At 40.0% G+C, this 22470-nt stretch overlaps 1 protein-coding gene across 2 annotated transcripts; it reads right to left on the bottom strand.

The window, feature by feature from the left end:
• Positions 1-123: 123 nt before the first annotated feature.
• Positions 124-21936, bottom strand: rnf122 (ring finger protein 122). 2 transcript variants are annotated; one of them, XM_031727328.2, is made up of 6 exons: positions 21506-21936; positions 14993-15149; positions 4164-4209; positions 4033-4074; positions 3835-3917; positions 124-2074 (listed from the first exon to the last, which is right to left on the bottom strand). In XM_031727328.2, the coding sequence occupies exons 1-6, from the start codon at positions 21528-21530 to the stop codon at positions 1960-1962; spliced, it is 468 nt and encodes a 155-aa protein (XP_031583188.1). In that variant the 5' UTR covers positions 21531-21936; the 3' UTR covers positions 124-1959. The 2 variants fall into 2 exon arrangements, with proteins under 2 accessions (XP_031583188.1, XP_031583189.1); XM_031727329.2 differs by having other exon boundaries at positions 3835-3914.
• Between the last annotated feature and the right edge of the window lie 534 nt (positions 21937-22470).

The following is a 22470-nucleotide window of genomic DNA, read 5'->3' as shown; positions in this document are numbered from 1 at the left end:
ATCAAGAGTTTTCTCAAGTTAAAACCAAATAGTGGCTGTAGTGCTGGAAAGAGGAACTCGAACATTACTTGTGTATTTAATTAGTGTATTTAATTGAAAATCTTACATTTTTCCTACTGAAATTCAGCGCAAACACTCTGGTTTCCACCAAGACTCTAAAACCTTTGACAAGTGTTTGACAAGTAAATAAACAACCTTAAAACAATGTACATCACATACACCCGGATACATGATTTCACCTGATGGTGGTGCCATAACCATGATTTTCAAGAAATAAGCAAGAGCCTGCATGACCAGAGAACTGTATTTTTTATTGTTTAACTTATTTACATCTGTTGGATTACAAAATGTGGAATGTGGTCAGAATCAGAGTGAACATTTCTTTTTCTCGTGTGCAGAAAATGAAACATGATCAACTCTTTTTTTGTTTGTTTGTTTGTTGTTTTCTTTTCTTTCTTTTTGGCACATGGCACATTTTAATTACAGTGCAGCTGCCTGCTGTATCTGGACAATGTGCTTTGTGAGTTTTGTGCTCAATTTAGGCAGTGTTTTGCTTTCAAAATCTGTAAATCACAAAATAGACAAAAATAACTTACGGCTGAGGAATGTAAACCACCTGCAATAATGCCACGAAAACGCGGTTTATGAGAGTGAGATTTAGTTGCTTCCCAGGTGAATTCATTGAGGGCTTGCACTGCTGCTCCCTTTATCACCCAGCTCTGATACTTCACAGACTTTTATGAAAGATTCACCACACCTCAAAACACAGCTGTGCTGTAACCAAACCGAAGTCTAACATTTATAAGAACAAAGGCATGGAAACGTGTGTGTGTGCGTGTGTGTGTGTCTGAACTCAAAGTGCAAAACCTAAAAATAAAAAACCCTTTCAACACATTTCAACAAAACTGTTACCGTGAAAGTCAGGATGTGTTCCTTCTATATTAACATGAGAACACAACAGGACAATAAAACATCCCCTTGAACAACAACAACAGAAAACAGCTAGAGCCTGTGGTACTGTAGGGGTTGGCACCAGTATGGATTTTAGACGTTACATCAGAAATAACTGGTTTGTAAGAGAGACTTGATGCAGACGTTTACCACACATGGACGAAAGCTGGAGCTGCATCTCGAAGGCTGTTTTTACAAACGTTCGGCAGTCCTGGACTTTTTTCTATATATAGAGCAGCCAACTGTCTGGAGGATTCACAGCAAACGGGTCGTCTTTCCTTGAATTTTAGCAGCATGACCTCAATTTAATCATAAAAAAAAGTATTTCTTAGTTTTATCAAGCCCTCTGTGTCTTTGCTACAGTGATATTTATTCTCCAGTTTCTTGTTCTTCTGCCTGTTCTTTTCTACTACATCTTAAAAACTGACCTTGAGCTACTGCCGAGGATGCCAAACACAAACTATAATTTTGTCTCAAAAGTTGTCAACTGAAAAAAATTCATGGAGTGCCACATACTGGAATAATTTTTCCAGAGTTTTAAATAACTCAGCCAATATGGATAATATTTAACCCCTGGTAGCACATGACAGGCAGCACTGATACACACTCAGAGGGGATCGGCATCTTCTTGCGAGCACTGCTGCTCATCAACACTCATTTGTCCACTTCAGTGAGAAAAAACTGCCCTCCGTTCAGTGCTGCTGTTAACCTCAGTCGAACCAACAAGAGAGGATGTGAGGGACGTGGAGAAAAGGCATGTAGAACGGGATCGTGAAAGGAGAGTGCTGGAGTGATGTGTGGGCGGCTGAAGATAATCTCTTAGACACCACAAGGTGTTGTGTTGCTATCATGGAGATTGTTGCTAGGCAACAGCATCCTTCAGATCATTTTTGTGCTTTGCCGTGTTTAAACAGCAAAGCGGTCTCCCTCTTCCTGTTGGTCACTAACTCACACCAGCTAGTTCGGCCGGGCGTCGGCGTCCCGACCAGGCTGGTTGAGGCTGAGAGGTTATACCAGTTCATCCAGCAGAGTTCCTATACTGTGGTGCTGCTCAGGCGGGCCGGCTATGGGTTTGTTGCACATGGGGCAGACGCAGCGCACCTCCAGCCACTTTACCAAACACCTGCATAGAGGAACACAGACAGGACAGGAATGAGGAAAAAGAAAGCTGGACTAACTTCAACAAAAATTTCAGCGTTTAACAGCTTAGTCATTTTTTCACATAGTGGCAAGCTTATGACCCATGCATGAGTATGTGAGAGCCCTTTAGAACTCACTTACACCAGCAATCAAAATGCGATGCTGCCTCCATTCATGCGTAAGCAGCATTTACAGAAACTATTTCTAGGCTGGGGGCAGTTAATTCCTGGAGCCTGTGCTGGTTGTCTCACAGTGATGACAAGACTGCAGAAAGTTGGACCGAAAATAGACCTATGCACAGTCTCCCCAATGTGTCGGTTTTACAGTTTACAGAATGGACAAGCAGAATGTGCTTAAGCTTTGATGGTGCTGATATGCAGGTTCTGTTACCTTTGGATGGAACCAGGTTCCCCACAGTTTTCCCAGTGGTAATGGTAATAGATTTTTAAGTATGTTATATCTTACTGAAGCTGTCCTTACTGAGAAAACAGCTAGACTGGTATCCTGTGCAAGCTGTTTCTAGAGTCATGTTTTAAAAGCAAGAAATCTCTTTGGCCATCTGAATTGATCCAACTAAACCTGTATGCAGTAAATGAAGGATGCTTATATAAAAAAAAAAAAACAGAGTTTCAAATAATGGGATCAGAGTATGTACAAAAAATACCTGTCTGCCAAAAGCTCAGGCTTCAGATAGACCTAAAAATCAGCAGATACATGCAGATAGCTCTGGCTGTGAGCACAGCAGCTCCAGTTGCCTGCAGTTCAGACCTTGTGTTTGTGAGCTGGAGCCAATCAGAAAAAGGCTAAATTAAAAGGGGAGGAGCTATGGCTCATTTTAGAGAGGGGGATAACTGAAAGGCTGCACCGAAGCCGATTATTCGGAAACTTGCATGAAGTGTAGAAGTGTTCAAGAATAATAATGATCCTGGGTCCCTTCTAATGGACTTGGTATCCTTGAAACCTAGACAAGTGACATAACCCTGACAAAGCCGTTTTGGTGCCTAAACCTCAACAAACCACAGGAAAAATTAAAAAACAAACAAACAAGCAAACAACAACAACAACAACAACAAAAAACCCACGAGAGGTAAACCCCCACACAGATAAGTGCGTTTGTGCCACCTCTGCAACACCTGTCTCTAATGCAAGTGTCATCTCAGGAATGCTTGACACAAGTGTTTTGAGGCAATAGCAGTAAACCACATAGGGTTGTTTACTTGGAATATTTGACTCACAGAGCTTTTTCAGTTCTATTTTCTGTAAGAGAGTCTTAAGAAACCAAAATGATGTCCTGCTGCCTTTGACTGTAGTTAAACCATGAAGTGGAGAATGTTTAGCGATTTATACCAAAACTACTGTAGCCCAAGGCTGCTAGCCCAGAATATCAAATTGCTCCTCTGATAAGGCCTCTTTGCTTTTAAAGTCTTCTCACAGAACCCAGAAAAAAAAAAAAAAAAACTTCTCACATTAAGAAGCATTTCAATTTTAGACAACTGAAAACATAAGGATATAGCTTTGCCTCCTCTGCAAGGTCTTCAGACCAGCTCTGTCTGATGCGCATGCTGGGATCCTCAGCAGGAACCAAGACATGAATGATTGATGACGAGTACTCCACCAAAAATTTCCATTTAACTTTTGATCAATGGACTTCACATCAGACGTGACCATTTTCACTTTAACAAGCCCTAGCAGGTGCAAACTGGCAAACGAGTGTGAAGAAAGACACCACTGTGCTCTACTCACTTCCTGTGGAAAGCATGTTGGCATGGCAACACTCCCAGCTCGTCTTTCACTTTGAAGTCCTCCAGACACACAGCGCACGTCTGCTGCGTGAGTGACAGACGGAAGGAAGTGGGAGAGGACAGTCGTTAGGTTAAATTATCCTGAGTCAACAGCTTAAAGCTGAACGCAAACAGGTAGAAATGTAAATTTCATTCTTACCCCATGAAGACTCAACTTTTTTGGATCTCCTTTTAAAACTACCTGCAGGAATAACACAAGAAATTTTTAAAGAGATGCTTTTTTTTTAAATTAACAGCTTAAATATCTTAAATTATCAACACCAGTCTTACCTCTCTGTATCCAAACCGCTCACTCTGTGCTTGGTGTCGTAGTTTGCTGTGGATGAGCGGAGAAACACATAAATAAACTTTGGGAATTTGAACAATGTTGCTTTAACCACAGTGTGCATGCATTTCTTGGTTTCTGTCTTAAAATACACCTGCAAGAAAACCTAAATTCTTTTTTAGAGGTAAATTTTTATTTTTAAAATAGATTTTCACGATTCATTGATCAAAATAATCTTCATTTACTTTAAAGTGGACCCTAATTTTCTTCTGATCGGCTCCCCCTCCCAAACAAAAGGTTTGAGAAGCAGTTGGGTGGGCTGCTGTGCTCCGCTAGAGCTGTGAAACTCTGACATCATGCAGATCCAAGATGGGATAGACCCCTTAATGTACTCACTGTAACAATGTATATATTGCAGAAAATAAGGAAACAGATAAAAGCTCCCTCTTCATAAGACTTTTATTAACATCCTTAATTTTTTCAAGAAATATCTAGGGTTTAGCTCCAATGTTACTAAGCAACCACATACCTTAAGGTTAAATTTAGTAGCCTGGGTTCAACTCTGACTTGAGGCTTTGTCTGTTTCCCCAGTTTTCTATGTAATCTTCACTGTACGGTCAAATAACGGCAACTTTCTTTATAATCAAGATTATAAATATCTATATAACCATGAACTAACTGCCAGAAATCCTTAATTTTTCGATAATGGAGTGTTTGTTGAACCTTTAGACAAAATATATATAAAAACATATCTAATTTTAATCTGCATATATGAGTTTTAATTTGTATCACATTTGCTCTATTAGCCATATTTTTGAAATTTAGTCATTAAAAATGTGTCATGCAATTTATATCATTTTTTGAGGGTCAAAAAAAGTCACGCTGATGATGTAGAATTCTCAAAAACCCACAAAAACACATGTATCAAATACAATACGCTTGGCTTTAAAGGGCTAGTGAAGTACTGTCTGCACAAATATATGGTATCATATTGACTGCTCATATTTTCTGTATGCAACTAGAAAAAAATGGACAACGTGCAAATGGTTTTTGAGAAGCATGTCAATGTGAGACAAGGTTGAAAAAGCAAGCTTACTGATGCTTAGACTTATTAGAGACCATTTCATGCTGAAAATAGCTTAATGATCTTTCTGTAATCTCTTCATATTTAACTTATTGCGTAACCTTCTTGTCACAGTCAGTAGCTACAACAGGCGGGCCCTTAATGACACAGTTAGTCACACAGTTATGAGAAGAAGATTGCATAATTATCCCTTGTGCTTCCACTTAAGAGTTTCATGCTCAGAAAGACACTGAATGTCCAAAAGGAACTGTAAGGTACTCTCATGTGAATCCAACATGGGGATTTCTTACATGCAGAACCCAAAGTGAATGCTGATTCATTTTAAATTCATTAAACAGTTTTAAAAAGGCAATTAGCCATGAATGGGTGCTTCTTGATGCATTCTTACTGTTTGTGCCTCGTGCTTTTTATTTGTTCTGCCTGTAGTTTCCTAATCAGTTTCTGTATCGGTAACTGTGGTTTATGTATTTTTCAGTCTTACAGGGATTTCAAATTGTAGCTTATGCTAAAAATACTGAGGTGTGTGGCATCAGTTCATCCATATACTCGCATATATTCCCAGTACTAATAAACTTTAATAAAAAGTTTATCAACCACTTGATTAAAGTAAATACAGTAGACCAAAAATAGAATATTTACACATAAAACTCAATTTTTAACTGACGTTTTGTCATCAGGTTGTTGGTCTCAGATTAAAAAATTGTTTGGACAGTGTTTAAAGATAAATACACACAGGCACATTGTTCACTCACTTAAGTAATCATACAACTACATTCAAAAATGCTAACACACACTTATGCGCACACACATGCACAAACAAGCACAAACAAGCTAATGAGTATGTTGCCTCTTTGAAACACCGCACCACCCCTGAAACCAACAATGGAGAGATCTTTATCACTTGGCGAGCAGTGTCTATTCAAGAGGTTATTTTTGGCCTCTTGTTTTTGAACCAACCGAACGTGGACCAAATGTCTGTCGCTGTCCATAAATTGGGCCTGAAAGTATGTACAGCGACAACATCTGAGAACAAATTAAATGTTTATCTATGATGATATCCTCCTAAGCAGTGATTCAGCGCTTACAGTAAGGAACTGACAATTTTTTCATTGTTAATGAAATTTGGTTGTAGTGTTTAGAACAGTTACTCCTAACATTTTTCCACGTGAACAATGTGAGGATACACGTTTTACTTGTTGAGGTTTCCCATGCTCGAATAATGATGTGAAGTGGGTGAAAGGGGCACCATGACAGAGATTTCTGTGTTTCCCTCTAACCATTGTGCAGCAACATCTGCAAGACTTAAAATTCCTCTCAACAAACGTCAAAGCCTCTCATGCCATGTCCTGCTTTATTGTGTGCTCAAATACCAGACCCGTTACAGTGTTACAAAACACGGTTACATGCTTGCATTGCTACATTGCTACACCTTTGAAATATATGTTTGAAATACTTTTTACAGTGGTACTACCCTGGCTTTTCTAACACAGTTAATTCCAAGCCGATTACTTGGTTAATAAATTGATCTGCTAATCTGCTACAGTTGTATTAAAATAATCACATCGGAAACATTTTCATACCCTCATACTTACAAAAATTTAAAAGTTACTTAGCTTAGTCTTTCATACTGAATATCATTCAGATTTTAAGGATACAGTTTTGGTGAAAAAGGCATGAATGCCGTGGTAATTTTGGACTTCTGATGATTTCAATTTCAAATTTTAATTTATTTTGGATTTTCTCCAATCAATCAAAAGTATACATACAGGCTCAAATATATACATTAATTAATATTTGATTAAATGTTAAATGCTACACTTTTGGTTGCCATGAACAAGCTTCTGACATAATTCTGGCTGGATATTTGAACACTTTTTAAAATGAGTTTATATAAATTGGCTAGTTTCCTTGGCATTCCACTTTGTTCCACCTTTAGAAAATTCCAGTTACCTTGAGGATCTGTCACTATTTCCTGATATGATTTAAACTGAGCAATAAATTGATTAGCCAGAAACAACTTAATCAATAATTCCAACCCTACTACACAGAGACTTTTACGTAAATAAAAAAAAGATGCTATCCATACCAATCAGGTGGAATTCTTCGTTAAAGGGAGTTTGACACAAATCTTTCATTCAAAAAACCCCAGCTAAAAATACTAAAAATACTCAAGGGAGTCTTAAAAGGTCGAGTGAGCACAGGCCGTCTTCTGTGACATAAAGTCCTTTGTCAGTATAACCTGGGGAAAATGAAGAGCCCCTCTTATGTGCAGAATATCAGCGAACATAAAACTCAAACTAACACAACTGAAAAGACCACCACCATAAGCAACTGAGTAGCACAAGGCTCAGTACTTCTACATCAATCCCAGCAGAGTTAAAACTGTAAAGGTCCCGACCAAGCAAGTATTTTCAACCAAGGGTCATCACAGGAAACTTAGAGTCCGTCCTGGTCAATGTTAAGATACTTCGACATGGACTCAAAGATGAAGTATACCTGGAGTGCAACAAAGACAGAAAACAGTTCCAGGCACAAAGAAAGATGAGAAGCTGCCAAATCTGTGAGCTCCACCATGACTCCAAGACTGCACTAAGCCAAGAGTCCATACAGCATGCCCTAAACATAAATACCATGCCTTTGGCCTCCTAAGGCATGGTCATGTCTCAACTCAATAAACAGTCTCTTTCCCCTCCCCCTTCTTAATTAATGGTGTTCCAACCAAAGTTCACCTATCTTGGCTTCGCACGCTCCTCCAACTACAGTCTTGTAATACCCGAAAGTTGGCACCAAGACTGCTGCATACACTGTGGTAATCTGTCTTCACCATGCTCGATGGGGCACAAACGTGGATGCCGTATATTAAAAAAAAAACAAAAAACACTCCCAACATCTTTTGCCTTAAAAAGATGATCTCTTGGGAAGATCAGATCCATCCCCCAGGCTGAGATCCTTTCCAAGACTAATCTGCATGGAAGCAGCAGTGGCCCAAAACCGCATTTGCTAGACAAGCCATGGTAACCACATGACTGACCTACATCTACCCTTCGAAGCCCAGAAAACAAGCTGCCGATAGGAAAAAGAGGTGCTATAGAGAGAGAGACAGAAAGAGAGAGAGCAGATTCCTCAAAAAGGAAAGGAGAATTTAATAATTGCCAATCAACATTCAAACTGGGAAATGTGTGCACAGTAGGTATATCTACTTGCTATCGTAGTAGGCATATAAATAAATGTACATGATCTTTTTATACTGTCCATTATTAGCATGGCTTTTTATCAGTAAAGCAAAACCAGAGAGGTTGAGGTCAGCACTCTCGACTAATGAAGCAGTAGTATCGTGTAACTTTCTGCATGCGTATCAGAAGAGAAAAAAAGTTTTGTAACTCTTATTTTTGGGGCAAAGTCGGAAACCATTTGAAGAGGTTTTCATTTCCATGTATTCCATGAGTAACCTTTTTATATCCTGGAGACCTTTGAAATAAAGGATATGGATCTCTCCCCATTCATTTCAATAGAGGTTAAAAAATAACTACCCCGAGGCTGCCAATGACTTGCTTGACTACACCTAAGGTCTCCTGCACAGGAAATACCAACTATTTTGAACATCTGGCACTCAACAGATCAACCTGGCACACTGAGGCAACTGAAAGACGTGATAAAGGCCCCTTGATTACCCCAGCATCTGGGCTCTTTTGCACCACATGTGAGCAAGCACAGTCGTGGTGCTGAACCCCGCCATCCCCCAGTGCAAGCGTCATCATCTGACACCAAGGACAGCTAGAAAAACTGCTGACTGCATCTCTGTTTTCACAGTAGATGACCTCCAGCATGCCCTTTTCGCTGCTGTAGCATTTCTGAAATAATCATCCTTTTATTTTTGTTAAACTCAATCTGTCCTCAGAGTGTATGCAAGCGAGATGACGTCAGTTTAATGATGACAGACGAGGTTTAAGAAGCTCAGTTTGAGTCTAAACTGTTGTTAGATGCACAGTGTGGATGTAAAAGGCTGCCGTAGATGAGTAACCATTTATATTTCCATGTTTTCAAATTAACTGTCTGTTGCTGTTCTTGTTGTTTCTCTGGGGATTTCTGCAAGATCTCTCCCAGCAAATTAAAGTTTATTTTAGAAAGCCATTCACTTAACAGCTTAATATCTCTCCTCAGTCATTCTATTGTCTGGACAAAAACACATTACCACCTCCCTCATGAGCCTCGTGGATCTTAAAATATCTCTCTGACTAGCTGCTGTGCTGCTGAGTACAAACCCTGTACTGCACTGTAAGACCAGATGGGGACGTAATTAAAGATGTGATATTTTTGGTGTGCCCTTGGTGTGGAACACTTGTGTCTTTTCGGTCTCATACTTTACAGGTACAGCTGTGACGATCCCAACTCTGTGCAAGAAGCGGCGTGTATCTGCTAAAGAAAGCTAAATCTTAGCAAACTTTAACCACTGCATCTTATTAAGGCCTTTTTGTAAATATTTGAATAATTTTAAAAGTGGTGGTCGGACATAGATTTTTAGGTCTCAATCTAATCTTACAGCTGTACATCACAAACACGATGACACACAGGATTAAGAAAAGAGCCTGTCTGAAAGAGATAATAGGAGACCTGCCCCCTAACACAGAGCGCCTTTCATCACTCAGTATTCATGTGATGAATCACCCGGTCTATAAATGAATTCACAATCACACTCCCACCCAAGAGTACCTTCAGCATGTTAATGGAGCCAAAGGAAGTGACTTGCTGGTTATGATCCTTCGGAAAGGGCTTTAAGAGAAACAGGAAGGATCTGAGCTTTTTCAGACAGAGCTGATGCTCAATTTGGTGGTGAAGCCAGGTCACAGAAAACATTTTCACTCAAAGAAGCATGTCTTCAGCATGTGAACATGAGTCAGTCCAAACGGAAACAAATATTTACCACTTACAATTTATCATTGTAGCTGCTGATCTTTTGAGCATATGAAGGACTTAATGGTTGAGGCTCAAAGTTATTCCAGATCTTGAATCCAAAAAGTGAAAGATTAATCTCGCCACAAAGTCCATTTAGAGCTAGGGTTCGCTTTAGGGAGCAAGCACATCAGCGAGAGACGCAGAGGAAAAATGCACGCCTCAAACGCTTTCCATTAGTGTTTGTAATGAATCTGTTTAGAGGATGGTGGTTTATGAATTGTCATTTTCATGCTGCTTTATGGTTGTTTTTTATTTTTTGTTTTTTCTTACCCATTAGTGCATAGTTGTTGTTGTTTTGTTAACATCAGCTATACTTGTCATGGTTAGGACAGCTTGTAATAATGGCCTTCCTTCTTGTTCTGTGGTGCCGCAGTATTACAGTGTGTGTGTGTGTGTGTGTGTGTGTGCCTATCACTATTGTTATTATTTACATAATTATCACTATTGCTACTGATTTTGATATCACTTCCTTTTTTTTGGTGCAAACACTAAGTTTAAAAGAATTACTCAGCGATAGTTCTTCTTTTTAAAAACTACATTAAAAAAATGTATGCATATATTTTAGGTCACTTTATTAGGTACACTTGTTTAACTGCCCCTGAGCACAAATATTGAATCCTTCAACCACATGCATTTAGCCATGTGGATATGGTAAATGGCCTGTATTTGTATGGCGCTTTACTTAGTCCCCAAGGACCCCAAAGCGCTTTACAGTACATTCAGTCATTCACACACACTGGTGATGGCAAGCTACATTGTAGCCACAGCTGCCCTGGGGCGCACTGACAGAGGCGAGGCTGCCGGACACTGGCGCCACCGGGCCCTCTGACCACCACCAGTAGGCAACGGGTGAAGTGTCTTGCCCAAGGACACAACGACTGGGACTGTCCGAGCCAGGCCTCAAACCAGCAATCTTCCGATTACAAGACGAACTGCCAACTCTTGAGCCACGATCGCCCCAGTCGTGGATATGGTCAAGACAACCTGCCGAAGCTCAAACAGAGCATCAAACTTGACTTCAGTGACTTTGAACACGGTTTTGGTTGTTAGTGCCGGTTGGTCCGGTCTGATTATTTCAGAAAACGCTGATCTATGCCCACCTTCTGATGGCTGCTTCCAGTAGGATAACACACCACAAAGTTCAAGTCATCTCAAACGCGTTTCTTTAAAATGATGATGACTTCAAATGAAGCGCAGAGCATCTTTAGGATGTGTTGAAACAGGAGATTCACATCATGGATGTGCAGCTGACAAATGTGAAGCGACTGTGTGACGCTGTCATGTTAATATAGACCAAAATCTCTAAGAAATGTTTCCAGCAACTAGTTCAATACGTGCCACAAAGAATTAAGGCATTCCTGATGGCAAAAGGGTGTATCTTATACGTTTATAAGGTGAGTGGTGAGTGTATATCTCTGTAAAAGAAGAAAAAATTAAGATGAAAAAAAAGGCATCAAACACAATGTGCTTCCTTTTGAACATAACCAAAGAACAGGATTTCTTTGTTACTATTTTCAGGCAGCAGAGGAGGAAATGAGATGCACGCTTGTAGATACAATCTGACATAAATACGCCCTTATTCCCAGCTTTCTGAAATATGTCGCCAGCATTAAACTCAAATGAGCATACTTTTAAAGAAACATTTTCGTCATTTAATAGCTTCTCCTGTGGTGTAGGGGTTTACATATTTGCCTGACAAGCAGAAGATCCCCAGTTTGATTCTGGAAGGATGCACTAACACTTTTGGGGTTGTGTTAAAAGGAGGATCTGGTGTATATAAAAAAGAAAATCTACCAAGTCAAACATGCGGAGGTATCTGCTGTGGGGACCTCCTTGTGTAAAAGGGAGATGCTGAAAGCAGCTTTTAAATGCAATGATTTTTTAGTTATTTCATTGTTTTTATTGGCCTCTTTTTAAAAAATTGTCGTAGTTTGGACATAAGAGTGGATGCAAACACCTTAAAATACTCAAAGAACACTGAGTATATTTCAGAGCCTGTACTTTTTCACTTGACGTTCAGCTTTTACCAGAGACTTTTATAAAACAACAATCTTTTCTTCCACTTAAGTGACAAATGTGTGTACTTTTGCCACCTCTGCTGAATTGCCTTTTGGGATAACAATATTTTGTCTTAAGGAAATTAACTTTAGGTTTGGATTAATTTAGGTGTGTAGTGATGCCATTTATTTCACTAGATTTCCATTATATTTAATTATAAGAATTAAAATGACTGAGGAACAGAGGAGGGATGTTATCTGCACAAATGCGAATCAAGATTCTCGCTGACGTCCATCTTTATTCTGACGTTATTTTCTGTGATTTACTTCCCGAACAGCACATTCGTCCTGCCTGTCTTCCAGACAGAAAATGTCTTAAACTCTCTGGCATTTTGATAACACTGAAATTTGAAAAACATTTCAAATTCATTTAAATGTCCAACAATAGCACACCACATTATGACACATCAAGCAATTTTCCAAAAACAGATGCTTAGTCATCCAGAGAGAGCTCAAGGCGAAAAACAATCCCTACAGCAGGTGCTGACGTTTCCTTTTTGTCCACTGTGGACCTTCATGTATGATGGCTTTATGTTCTCCAACTGTGCGCTATTTAGGCCGTGTTTATTCTGAACACAGTTTCTCCTTTCCTCACTGCTGTCCTCACACATTGTGACGGGAGGCTTCCTGTTGCCTCACATCCCGTCCTCCCATCCTCAACTCATCAGGGAGTTCACAGTCAACAGCAGGATAGGTCACCCTGTTCCTCTTTTTTTTTTTTTAACCTCAGTCCCTCCTACAGTGTGTTTCTTGCCTGCACACACATATAATGTCTCTACATTGGAGATATTTAGGGATTACGATGTTGGTCTCGGAGGCGTAGTTTGGTCTAGGCCGGAATTCAATGCCTACAATCACAGATGCTTAACTTTTCCTGATGATTTATCATGAAGAACCTTTTATGTGTTTATTTGTTTTCCAACTAAAATAAATGCATACAAATAATTTACAGACATTTATATTTCCCATTGCATAGCTTAATAGGGTCAATATGGCCAGTTTATAAATGTATAACTGAATTAGTAGAACTTACAGTTTGGCTGAGCAGATCTGAATATGAAGTCTTTGTTTGTGGGGGGTAATTTATATTACTCGAATTGAGAGTTGGCTGTATTCATTGTTTGGCTGTATTTCAGGAGGGAAAGCAGATCATGTACTAATCGGAAGGTTGGCGGTTCAATTTCTGGCTGCTCCGGTCTGCATGCATGTCCTTGGGCAAGATACTGAAGCCCAAATTGCTCTCCGATTCATCGGAGTGTGAATGTGTGCAATAGAAAGCACTTAGTTAGGAGAAAGTGCTTGTATGAGTGGGTGACTGAGGTATTTTGTGTAAAGCAATTTATCAGAACAAGTCCATTTACTATGAGTCTGATTAAACTATGAAGCATTTTCTGAAACTGTGAGCTAAATTCTTGTAGTCAGGTGTACTTATACCATAAACCCAAAGTTGTTAGCATCTACAATAACCTGAGATCTTCTCAGTAATCAAACCAGATGAATTTGAAGTAAAGGGAAATTTCTCCCTAATATGAAACATAAGTGTTTATTTCGCTTGCCTGTAGTGCTATTTGTTCATCTTGGTTCTTTTTTAATCCATGAATACATTTCACCGTTTATTTGAGAGGCTTCTTCAGTTTAAAAAACAGATGGGAAGTCTTATCTAGCAGGTTTGTCCGCTTCAGTTGGTCCTGATGCTGCACTCCATTTGCCTCGGAAGTCAGACGTCATGAGTTGAGCATGTTCCAATAAAAAACAGGAATTGTCTGGTCCTTAGCAAGGTAGAATTACTCATGCATCACTCGCAATACAGAGCAATGATTTTTGAGAATTTTCTTTTTGCACTTACAAACATCGCGGCGCCACATTCATCAACGCAGCCTGGTCAGTGCTTTGCGTATGACTTCTTTAGGCAGACACAAATACACAACAAGTTTTAGAGGTTTACCAATGTTTGCATGGACAAATTATGCCTGATTCAGACTCCTTTCAAACCTTACGATGTAACCTTCCACATAACCTGACATGCACCTCTAGAGAAATATAACTACTGTTGGATCAACGCAGCCTTCAACAACTGAATGGCAAGCAAGCGTAGGGTTGAAAGCAGTTTCTGGTTATGTCGTCAGTTAGGCCATAGATTTTTCTGCAGAAGTATAAATCAAGCTTTAGATTGTCAAGTTGAGGTTGGTGGGGCTGTTCCAATTTTCCAACTTGAGGGTCGCTCCAGGTTAAAATTGCAACATGAAATAAGAAATTCTGCCTTTAGACTTCAACCATGGGAGTCAGTGACCCGCGCTATTGTTATGTGAGTTGTTAAGTTTTACAAGAGGTATGAATCAGGAGTGGGTCACTATGGTCACAACAGCCATTTAGTGAATTCTTGGTGAGACACTGCCACACTCTGACAAATGAGGACTACCTGGCTCATAGCTGGTGTCACCACCTCCGTTCAATAACTCAGTAATTCGCAGTGGACATAGGTTTTATCCTTACTCCTCTTATTTAATTCTAATCAAGGGAAATCAGATGTCTAACTGGGCAACTCTCACCAAAACAGTTCTGAAAGATAAATAGCACCACAGGCAAGATGAGATATATAACATTTATATAATGTTGTTTTGCTGTGAAACGTTAACATATCTAGAATCTGAAACAAGGAGAAAACAATTTCTACAAACTCTGCCCTAATTTGAAGTGGATTAAGACTTTGGTCTTGCTGTACGATTCTGTTGCCTCTCACCTAATGAAATAACAGCAGAAGATGAGGCTCAGGATGAAGACAAAGATGCCTGTCCCGAAGATCACCATGTAGATGTTGAGAGGTAGGTCCTGGAAGGTGATGGGCGGCATGGTGCACGACTTGTTGGAGTAAACGAGTCCGAGACCACAGAAGCACCCTAAAACAACAACAAAAGCAAATTTACAGGGAGGGTATAGCATGAAACAGCTAAACAATGAAAGCCTGACACTAACACTAACACCCACACACACACACACGAATATACCGCAAAACGAAAACTGAATGCAACCTGTAACCTCATCTCTTTTCTGAGGCTCAGACCTGCATTGTGAACCTCTACGAGAATACACAACCCGAGCCTTTAAACACAACAGGCGGGTGGGGGAAATGGTGTGTTAGACTGCCACTGTGCACATGTGATGCTTTTAATGTACTTTCATATATATGTAACAAAGTTTTTTGTCTGTTAACAAGCAGTTTTCAGACTCTGAGACTCACACACCAAGTTCTTGACAGTAGCATCCATATAATCTACTGATACTTGTGCAAATATAGCACAAATGCAGCACTGAGCATTTTTTGAAGAATACTGCAGCATGAACCAATCCGAAGAGATGGTAACCTACGAAACGTGCCATGCTTTATTTATCCTTCCTACTTTGATGCTGCACCCTGCACACAGTTTTCAGTATTTGATCAGGGGTGCTTATTATTTTTATACCAAAGCCACTGTAGTCTCCGTGGTTGAAATGTTTGAAATAACTGTAAGTAACTGGATAATTTAACTGTTTATTTGCTCATCTGCATCTACCCTAAAGGATTAAACAGTTGGTTAATCGCCAACAGCACCACCCAGCGTAATTGCATATCATATAATTCAAAATCCCCAAACAAATAAGGACTCATTAGCAACTGTGAAGCCTGGTAGTCTGACTGCAGGGCATAGCTGCAGAGGAAGATGTGGCGAAATCTCCACAAATGGAGCGCTATGTAACCAGATCTCTGCTTGACAAGCTGTTTTCAATAATAACATGCAACGGAGCACATAGCTGTGTTCTGTAAAAAAGGAAAAAAAAGACAGAAAATTCTGAGCTGACTCTTAAAGCAGCAGGAAACAGTGACTTATGCTCAAAAACAGGAAATTAAGTTCAAAATTAGCAATTTGTGTAAATAAACTACCGATAATTGACTGATAATACCCTCCAGTATTTGAATTAGGTGGTATCCAGTTTTGCTATCCAAATAGATAAATCAGTCTAAAGTTTGACCTTTATATACATTAATAAAATAATAAACAGGAAATAACCTTAAATCCACACAAGCATGAACTGAGAAGCTGTTTTTAAGTTAGATAAACAGAGAGACAGAGAGCACACTATGTGTTTTGTGCATCTGAGTGAGTAATGAGAAGTCAGCATGTGAGAAGGAGCTTTGGGAGATCAGGGTTATGCTAACCCAGGGAGTGATAGTGAAGTGGAGCTCACGCAGTACTCGTCGCACTCAGGCTTCTCATGTCCAGATTAGAGCAGCAACAAGGCAGAAAGCTGAGAGAGTCTGCAGGTTTTCATTTTCATCAGACGCCGCAGCAGCTGATTCCACTGATTAGCATATTCACCCACAGACAAGGCGCTAAGTGAACTTAGCCTGTGTGCTCTTTCACAGAGACAGTCGTGGCCTTCCAGGGCACACACACGGAAACAAATTTAATGTAAAAACAAACTGCAACAAACTTAGCCTGAAACAAATTTAACACCCACTCTGTCTGCTCTGCTCTGTCTGTGGGTGTTCGTGTGTTATTTGTCTGTGCTTACTAATCCTGTGCTGGACTGACAAGCCCTCCATCATCATAGGAAAGATCGATTTTCAGCACCATATTTTAATTTAATTTAATTTCTAGACTCTATGAGAGGAGCTATGTATGCCTCTGAGGACCGAATAATTGATATTTATCTTTAAGAGGTTTCTCAAGTGGCGTTGTGACCCAACCACAGGTCCCAAGGGAAATGTGTACTCCCAGACTGGTTGGTGAGTGGTTGCCAGAGGTTGTTACAGCAAGCGTTTCCAGACAAGCTGATGCAAACTAAGAGAAAGTGCAGAAATCTGCAAGTGACAAAAACTGTCACAAGGACATTTTTGACAGCCAATTAGGTACTACATGTATTTCCATAACTGGGGCTTTTTTAACTTGACCAAACTGTGTCATGTGGTTAGCAGTATGACTGTAATATTTCAGTACTGGTCCTTGGTACAACCCCTTCCACCTTCCTATTATTTTCTGCCTGTAACAAACAAAATATTTAAGCCATAGAAGAGCTGGGCTTCTGTACCAACAGATGATATTAGCTCTCATTCACATCACATAGAGCCAAGGTTTAAATAAATAAAAAAAACACCCCAAAACTGAGCAATTAGAGCGCCTGAAACCTGAGATTTTCGCTCACAAGGAGCACAACCTTTGAGAGGCTGAGCATTTTTAATTTAAGCATCCACCATTATAAAAATATGTTTATTTAACAGAAATTCAAGAAAAGCAGAATAGGTCAACTTACTGAAGAGATGGATGAACAGATGCAGGAATAGATGAAGATCTTTACCAATTTCATTTCGCAGTGGGTATTATTTTCTTCCAGCACCACTTTTTAATCAATGAGGATATTTCCAGTTACTCCCGCAGCCAAAGTAATAGACTGACATTTCTATCTGACGCCTCTCCCGCCTCACAGTGGAAACAGCAGTATCAGGGGATCAATACTATCCGCCTTTTGGTTCCACTCGTGCTGAACAAGCAGAGCATGTCTATTAATCAAGGATCGTTGATGGCTGCGAATTCAAGTTCCACCACTTCACTCAGCCAGAAGCAATCAATGGCAGATACACTAAGAGTTGAGCCTGATTTTTAACCAAAAAGCCACAAATGCCTGAAAAGAGTCTAAAGAGGACAAAACTTTTGTCAGCCAGCCTTATGATTATTCAAGTGACTGACTGGAGAGAACTCGCATCAGGGTTGGAAACTGTAGCACAGCTGACAGGCGTTGACAAAGATTTTAAAAGATTTAAAAATGTAAGAGGCCAAATAAAACCCACAATATTTTTAATAATGCTCTTTCCTTTTCAAAAAATGGCTTTCACATACAATAATTTTTCATCAAATGTGCCCATGCAACACATGTGCAGTTAACTAATAAGGGTCTATTAAGCTGTATTTGAAACCATTGTACTAAATACCCAACAGTAAGTATCCCTCTCATCGTGTAATGAAATGTGCTATACAGCTACTGTCATTGTCATCCCCCGCTACCAGTTATTAGAGGTAGGCCTTCACTACCAAGCTTGATTTTTGTGAGGTCTGTGCGATCACAGCTAACATCATTATATGAGAAACAACTGGCAAAAAAAGTCAAAGTTACCTTGGTTTAGTAACAGCTGATAGAACAGCAGGTTCGTCCAATCACCTACCAAATATTTTTCCCATATTCTTGCCGGTGATAGCCTTTCATGTCCTATGTCTCCTTACAAAGACATGCAAAGTAATTATACTGATTGCTCACTGGCTTTCACACTTTGTCAAAATTTAGTTTGCTTGTCTTTTTTTCACACTCTCTACTTCCTGTATGACTAGAAAAGGGGTAGAGATGGTGATAGACAGCTCCACTAGTCCTCTGACAAGTAACTACTTGCAAGTGCTTTTGTGCACAAATTGTCCTCTTTAGTCATCTATACGATTCATAATTATAGACTGAATAAAAAAGGGGTGCGACTTGCTGAGTCTGAAAGTGTAACCAACACTGAAGTGTCTTGCTTACGGTCACCAGGGTTTCTCAAGGAAAAACAGGGCTCTGACTGGACTAAACACTGTCCTCTTGAGTTTAAGGCCTCAGTCACTCATTTCAGGTCATGTTGAATAAATCATTAAGTCCTTTTTTTGTACATTTTGGTTGTTCTACAAGTCACTGTGTTCACTTTTCCATCATATTGTTGCCCAGAATAAAACACACTGGAGAAATCCAAATATTCAAACAGTCCTGCTGAAAGCATGTATTACTAATATTTTCCGTTCCACGATTTCAGCTCATTATTGTCACACCTCTATTTAGATGTGACAAAGAGAAATTTCTACTGCATAAAATGTCAGATAACTATGTTTCTCACATTTTGAAATAAAGACACACCCTTTATTTTTAATTGCAGATGTTTACTCTCTCATAATTAAGTTATTTTTTTTACACTACAATTAGGTGGATGGATCAGACTGATGCTACATTCCCTGAATATAACCGAGGACACAGAAAGATGCAAGGCGATCAAATTTACTTCATCGTCTTTACACGTGTCAAACAATCTGCCTCACAAAGATCATCAGCATACAAAGAGACACACACAGTGAGGGAGAACGGTGTAAATGTCAGCTCCTGTATTCATGTCACTGCACAGCTGATGACACAAATCACCTGAGCAGACTCACAATCCAAATCTGGGGCATTTGCATTCAAACCTTTGTGCGTGCTCACCATGTCACATTTCCCTCCTCCACCTTTGTATGCGGGGAGAGCAGACAGCTATATTAAGTGATTTTTTGATTTGGTTGGAGTCTTGCATGACCAGTGACCTATATATCCTCAATCTTATGAGGCGCGCCGTTGCCATGGAGTAGTAGATGCAGAAAGCGGATGAAGGTTAGCTAATGAAAGTTCTCATTTCAGGACAAAGAGAATCTGAGAGATTCTCGAGTTATTCTTCAAAAAGGCAGGAAATTCCCTCTGAGATTTGATCGCGCTGTAAAATACCTCGACTATTGCAGTTTCCCTGACAGCTCCTATGAGATGCCTGCTGGGGTTTTGTCCTATATATGTCGTGTTCAAACAAAACTGCTTTCTGCTGTTGCTGCTGCTGCCTTTGCTAAAGACAGAGCTTCCCATTAAATATTCAGCAGTTCACATAGGGGGGAATCACTCAGGCCTGCCTGCATGGCTGCTGCTGTTTTCAAGAAGAAAGTAGGTTGGGGCACACATCTCACCATCACATGCATGAAAGCACGACATGTGTCACATATAAACAGCAGAATGAATAGGCACGATCACAGAAACACTGACACACACACATAGAGTTGTGGCTGCCTGTTACTGCTTCATTTTTCCAGCAGAATGTTACTCTTTGATACTGTCTGTGTGTGTGTTTGTGTGTGTGTGTGTGTGTGTGTGTGTGTGTGTGTGTGTGTGTGTACTATTTCCCCTATGAATGGCAGGCGAGTTGCTGCACAAAGGGAGTAATTGTTCTTGTCTGAACACCAACAGTCCACTGAGGAGGCTGCTGTAGTTGTGCATTCAAACAGGCAAAGTCAGAGGAAAAAGACCCCCAATCCATCATCTTCACCCAGTCTCACCATGACAAAGAAACACTGAAACACAATTTCACTGGAATGAAGGGTTTCATTTTTGTTTAAGTGTGACTGCTTTTGTTCACACTTTTGGCCTGTTGGAAGATAATCAGCTGAAGCTGTGAAGAGTGTAAGTGAGAGACTGTAGATAGGGTCAGAGCAAACAAGATTACCTAGAGGCAAAACATTATACAAAGAGCACAATGACCGGCCTTGGGTAACTCTCTGGAGTGAGTTTAGGTAAAAATAAAGGTTCCTATTGATCAGGTAGACTCTTAACCTACAAATCGATACAAAAACTGACCAAATTTCTGATTGCCTAATCACCCCTTTGGTGGATAGCGTATTAATTTGAGGATTAAATTTGCATCCTTAGGTAGATTACAACGTTTATGACATGCTGTAATCTATAGGGCTGCAGTTTATGATAACTTTCTTTATTGGTCATTTTCTTTGAGTGTTGCGTCTTTAAAATATCAGTCGTGGCAAAAGACTTACAGCCAAAAAATAATGCATTCAAGCTTCAAATTAATGATTCAAATCTTCACGTTTGAGAAGCTAGAACTGGGTGATATGCACATTGCAGCTTCAAAAAAAGGTTGTTTATTAATATTGCAGTCCTTCTCTATGCAGGGCATCTATAAGGGCATTTTCTAGTATTCACTCTGCACTTCTAACTTTTGCTATTACTACTTTTCTTTTCTGTGGACTTTGACTTATTGGACAGGACGAAGTATAGAGCTGCCTGTGGACAAGAAATCACTTATCACTAATACCACTACTATGCAGCTGTCTGCCTACATTAGTCTATTTAACGAAACTAGATTTTCGTGTGTTTAACATTTATCACGTTTATATGGTGTTTATATGTCATAGCTGTGGCATTATTAGGGACACTTTTAAGAACAAATGAAGCACCGAGCACACAGCTTATGAGAACTCATTTTGTGTGTCTTTGTTAAGATCTTGTCGTTGCACTCGGTGGGGATGTCTAAATTTAGAAAACACTGGCCTGAGTCAGTCTTGTTCTATAATCTCTGTTTCAATCCTACTAAAATAATAGGACGTATTGTTCATTATTATCACAGAGGCTAGCAAACCAAACAAAAACAACAACAACAACAAAAACGACTCCTCACCGTTACACCACTGAAACGGGTGCATCAATGCACCAGATGGAGTCCTTGCCGTCGGGATCCGATTCGTGTTTACCAACAAACCGCAGGCCTCCTCGCAGATGGATGACCGCAGTGAAGTGCACAAGTAGAGCCGGTGACTGCCCGCCAGCTGTGTCAAAGGTGAGCGAGACAATAGCAGCCGTGAAGAGGTCGTGAAAGACGAATAAAAAGGTGGATAAAGGGCGTTTAGTGTTTTTGTATCGGAAGTTGCTGCTGGGTTATGTCACATTGTCCGCTCGTCTCAAAAAGCAGAAATGCTGATGTGAGTGTTTCCCCAGCTTCTCCTCGCTGTCGCTGTTTTGACACTGTTATTATTAAAACACGGCATGACACTGACCCAGCGGCAGCATCTGAGTGAGAAGAGAAACTAGAGCACAGGCTCGATTTCCCTGCTCCCGCCCCCTCTCCGGCAGACTGACGTCCGGGGAGACCAATGGCGAGGCCGGCTGTTCCGCGCTGTGGTGCGACGGGCTGGTGTGTTTCCTGTAGCTCATTAACGTCTGCAGCTTACTGATGCATATATGTTTTACAGCAGGGGGTCTGACTCACTGTAGCTCATGAGCCAATCACCAGTGTGGCATAATAACCTGTATATTAAAGCACACACACATACACACACACACCTCTGAATGTCACATGTCTTTAATAGATTCACAGTGCCCCCCAAAGGTACTAGAACAGCAAGGCTAATGAATTTGTTTTTCTGTGCGCTGAAGATGTTTGAGAGCTTTTATTTCCTGTTTTTTGCATTACACACATAAATGTGTTACCTCCTATGCTGAAGAGCAAAAGAGACAACACAGTTATGATACCCAGGTTTGTCATATGAAATTGATCGCTTAATTATTAAGTAGAACTGGAAGATATTTTTCACTCAGAGGGGAGCTGTTTGTGCAAAACTTATTGGCCTTTAAAAAAAAAACAAA

This window comes from Oreochromis aureus, linkage group 12 (assembly GCF_013358895.1).
Source record: "Oreochromis aureus strain Israel breed Guangdong linkage group 12, ZZ_aureus, whole genome shotgun sequence".
Classification (NCBI taxonomy): domain Eukaryota; kingdom Metazoa; phylum Chordata; class Actinopteri; order Cichliformes; family Cichlidae; genus Oreochromis; species Oreochromis aureus.
This window is presented reverse-complemented; position numbering and strand designations above follow the sequence as displayed.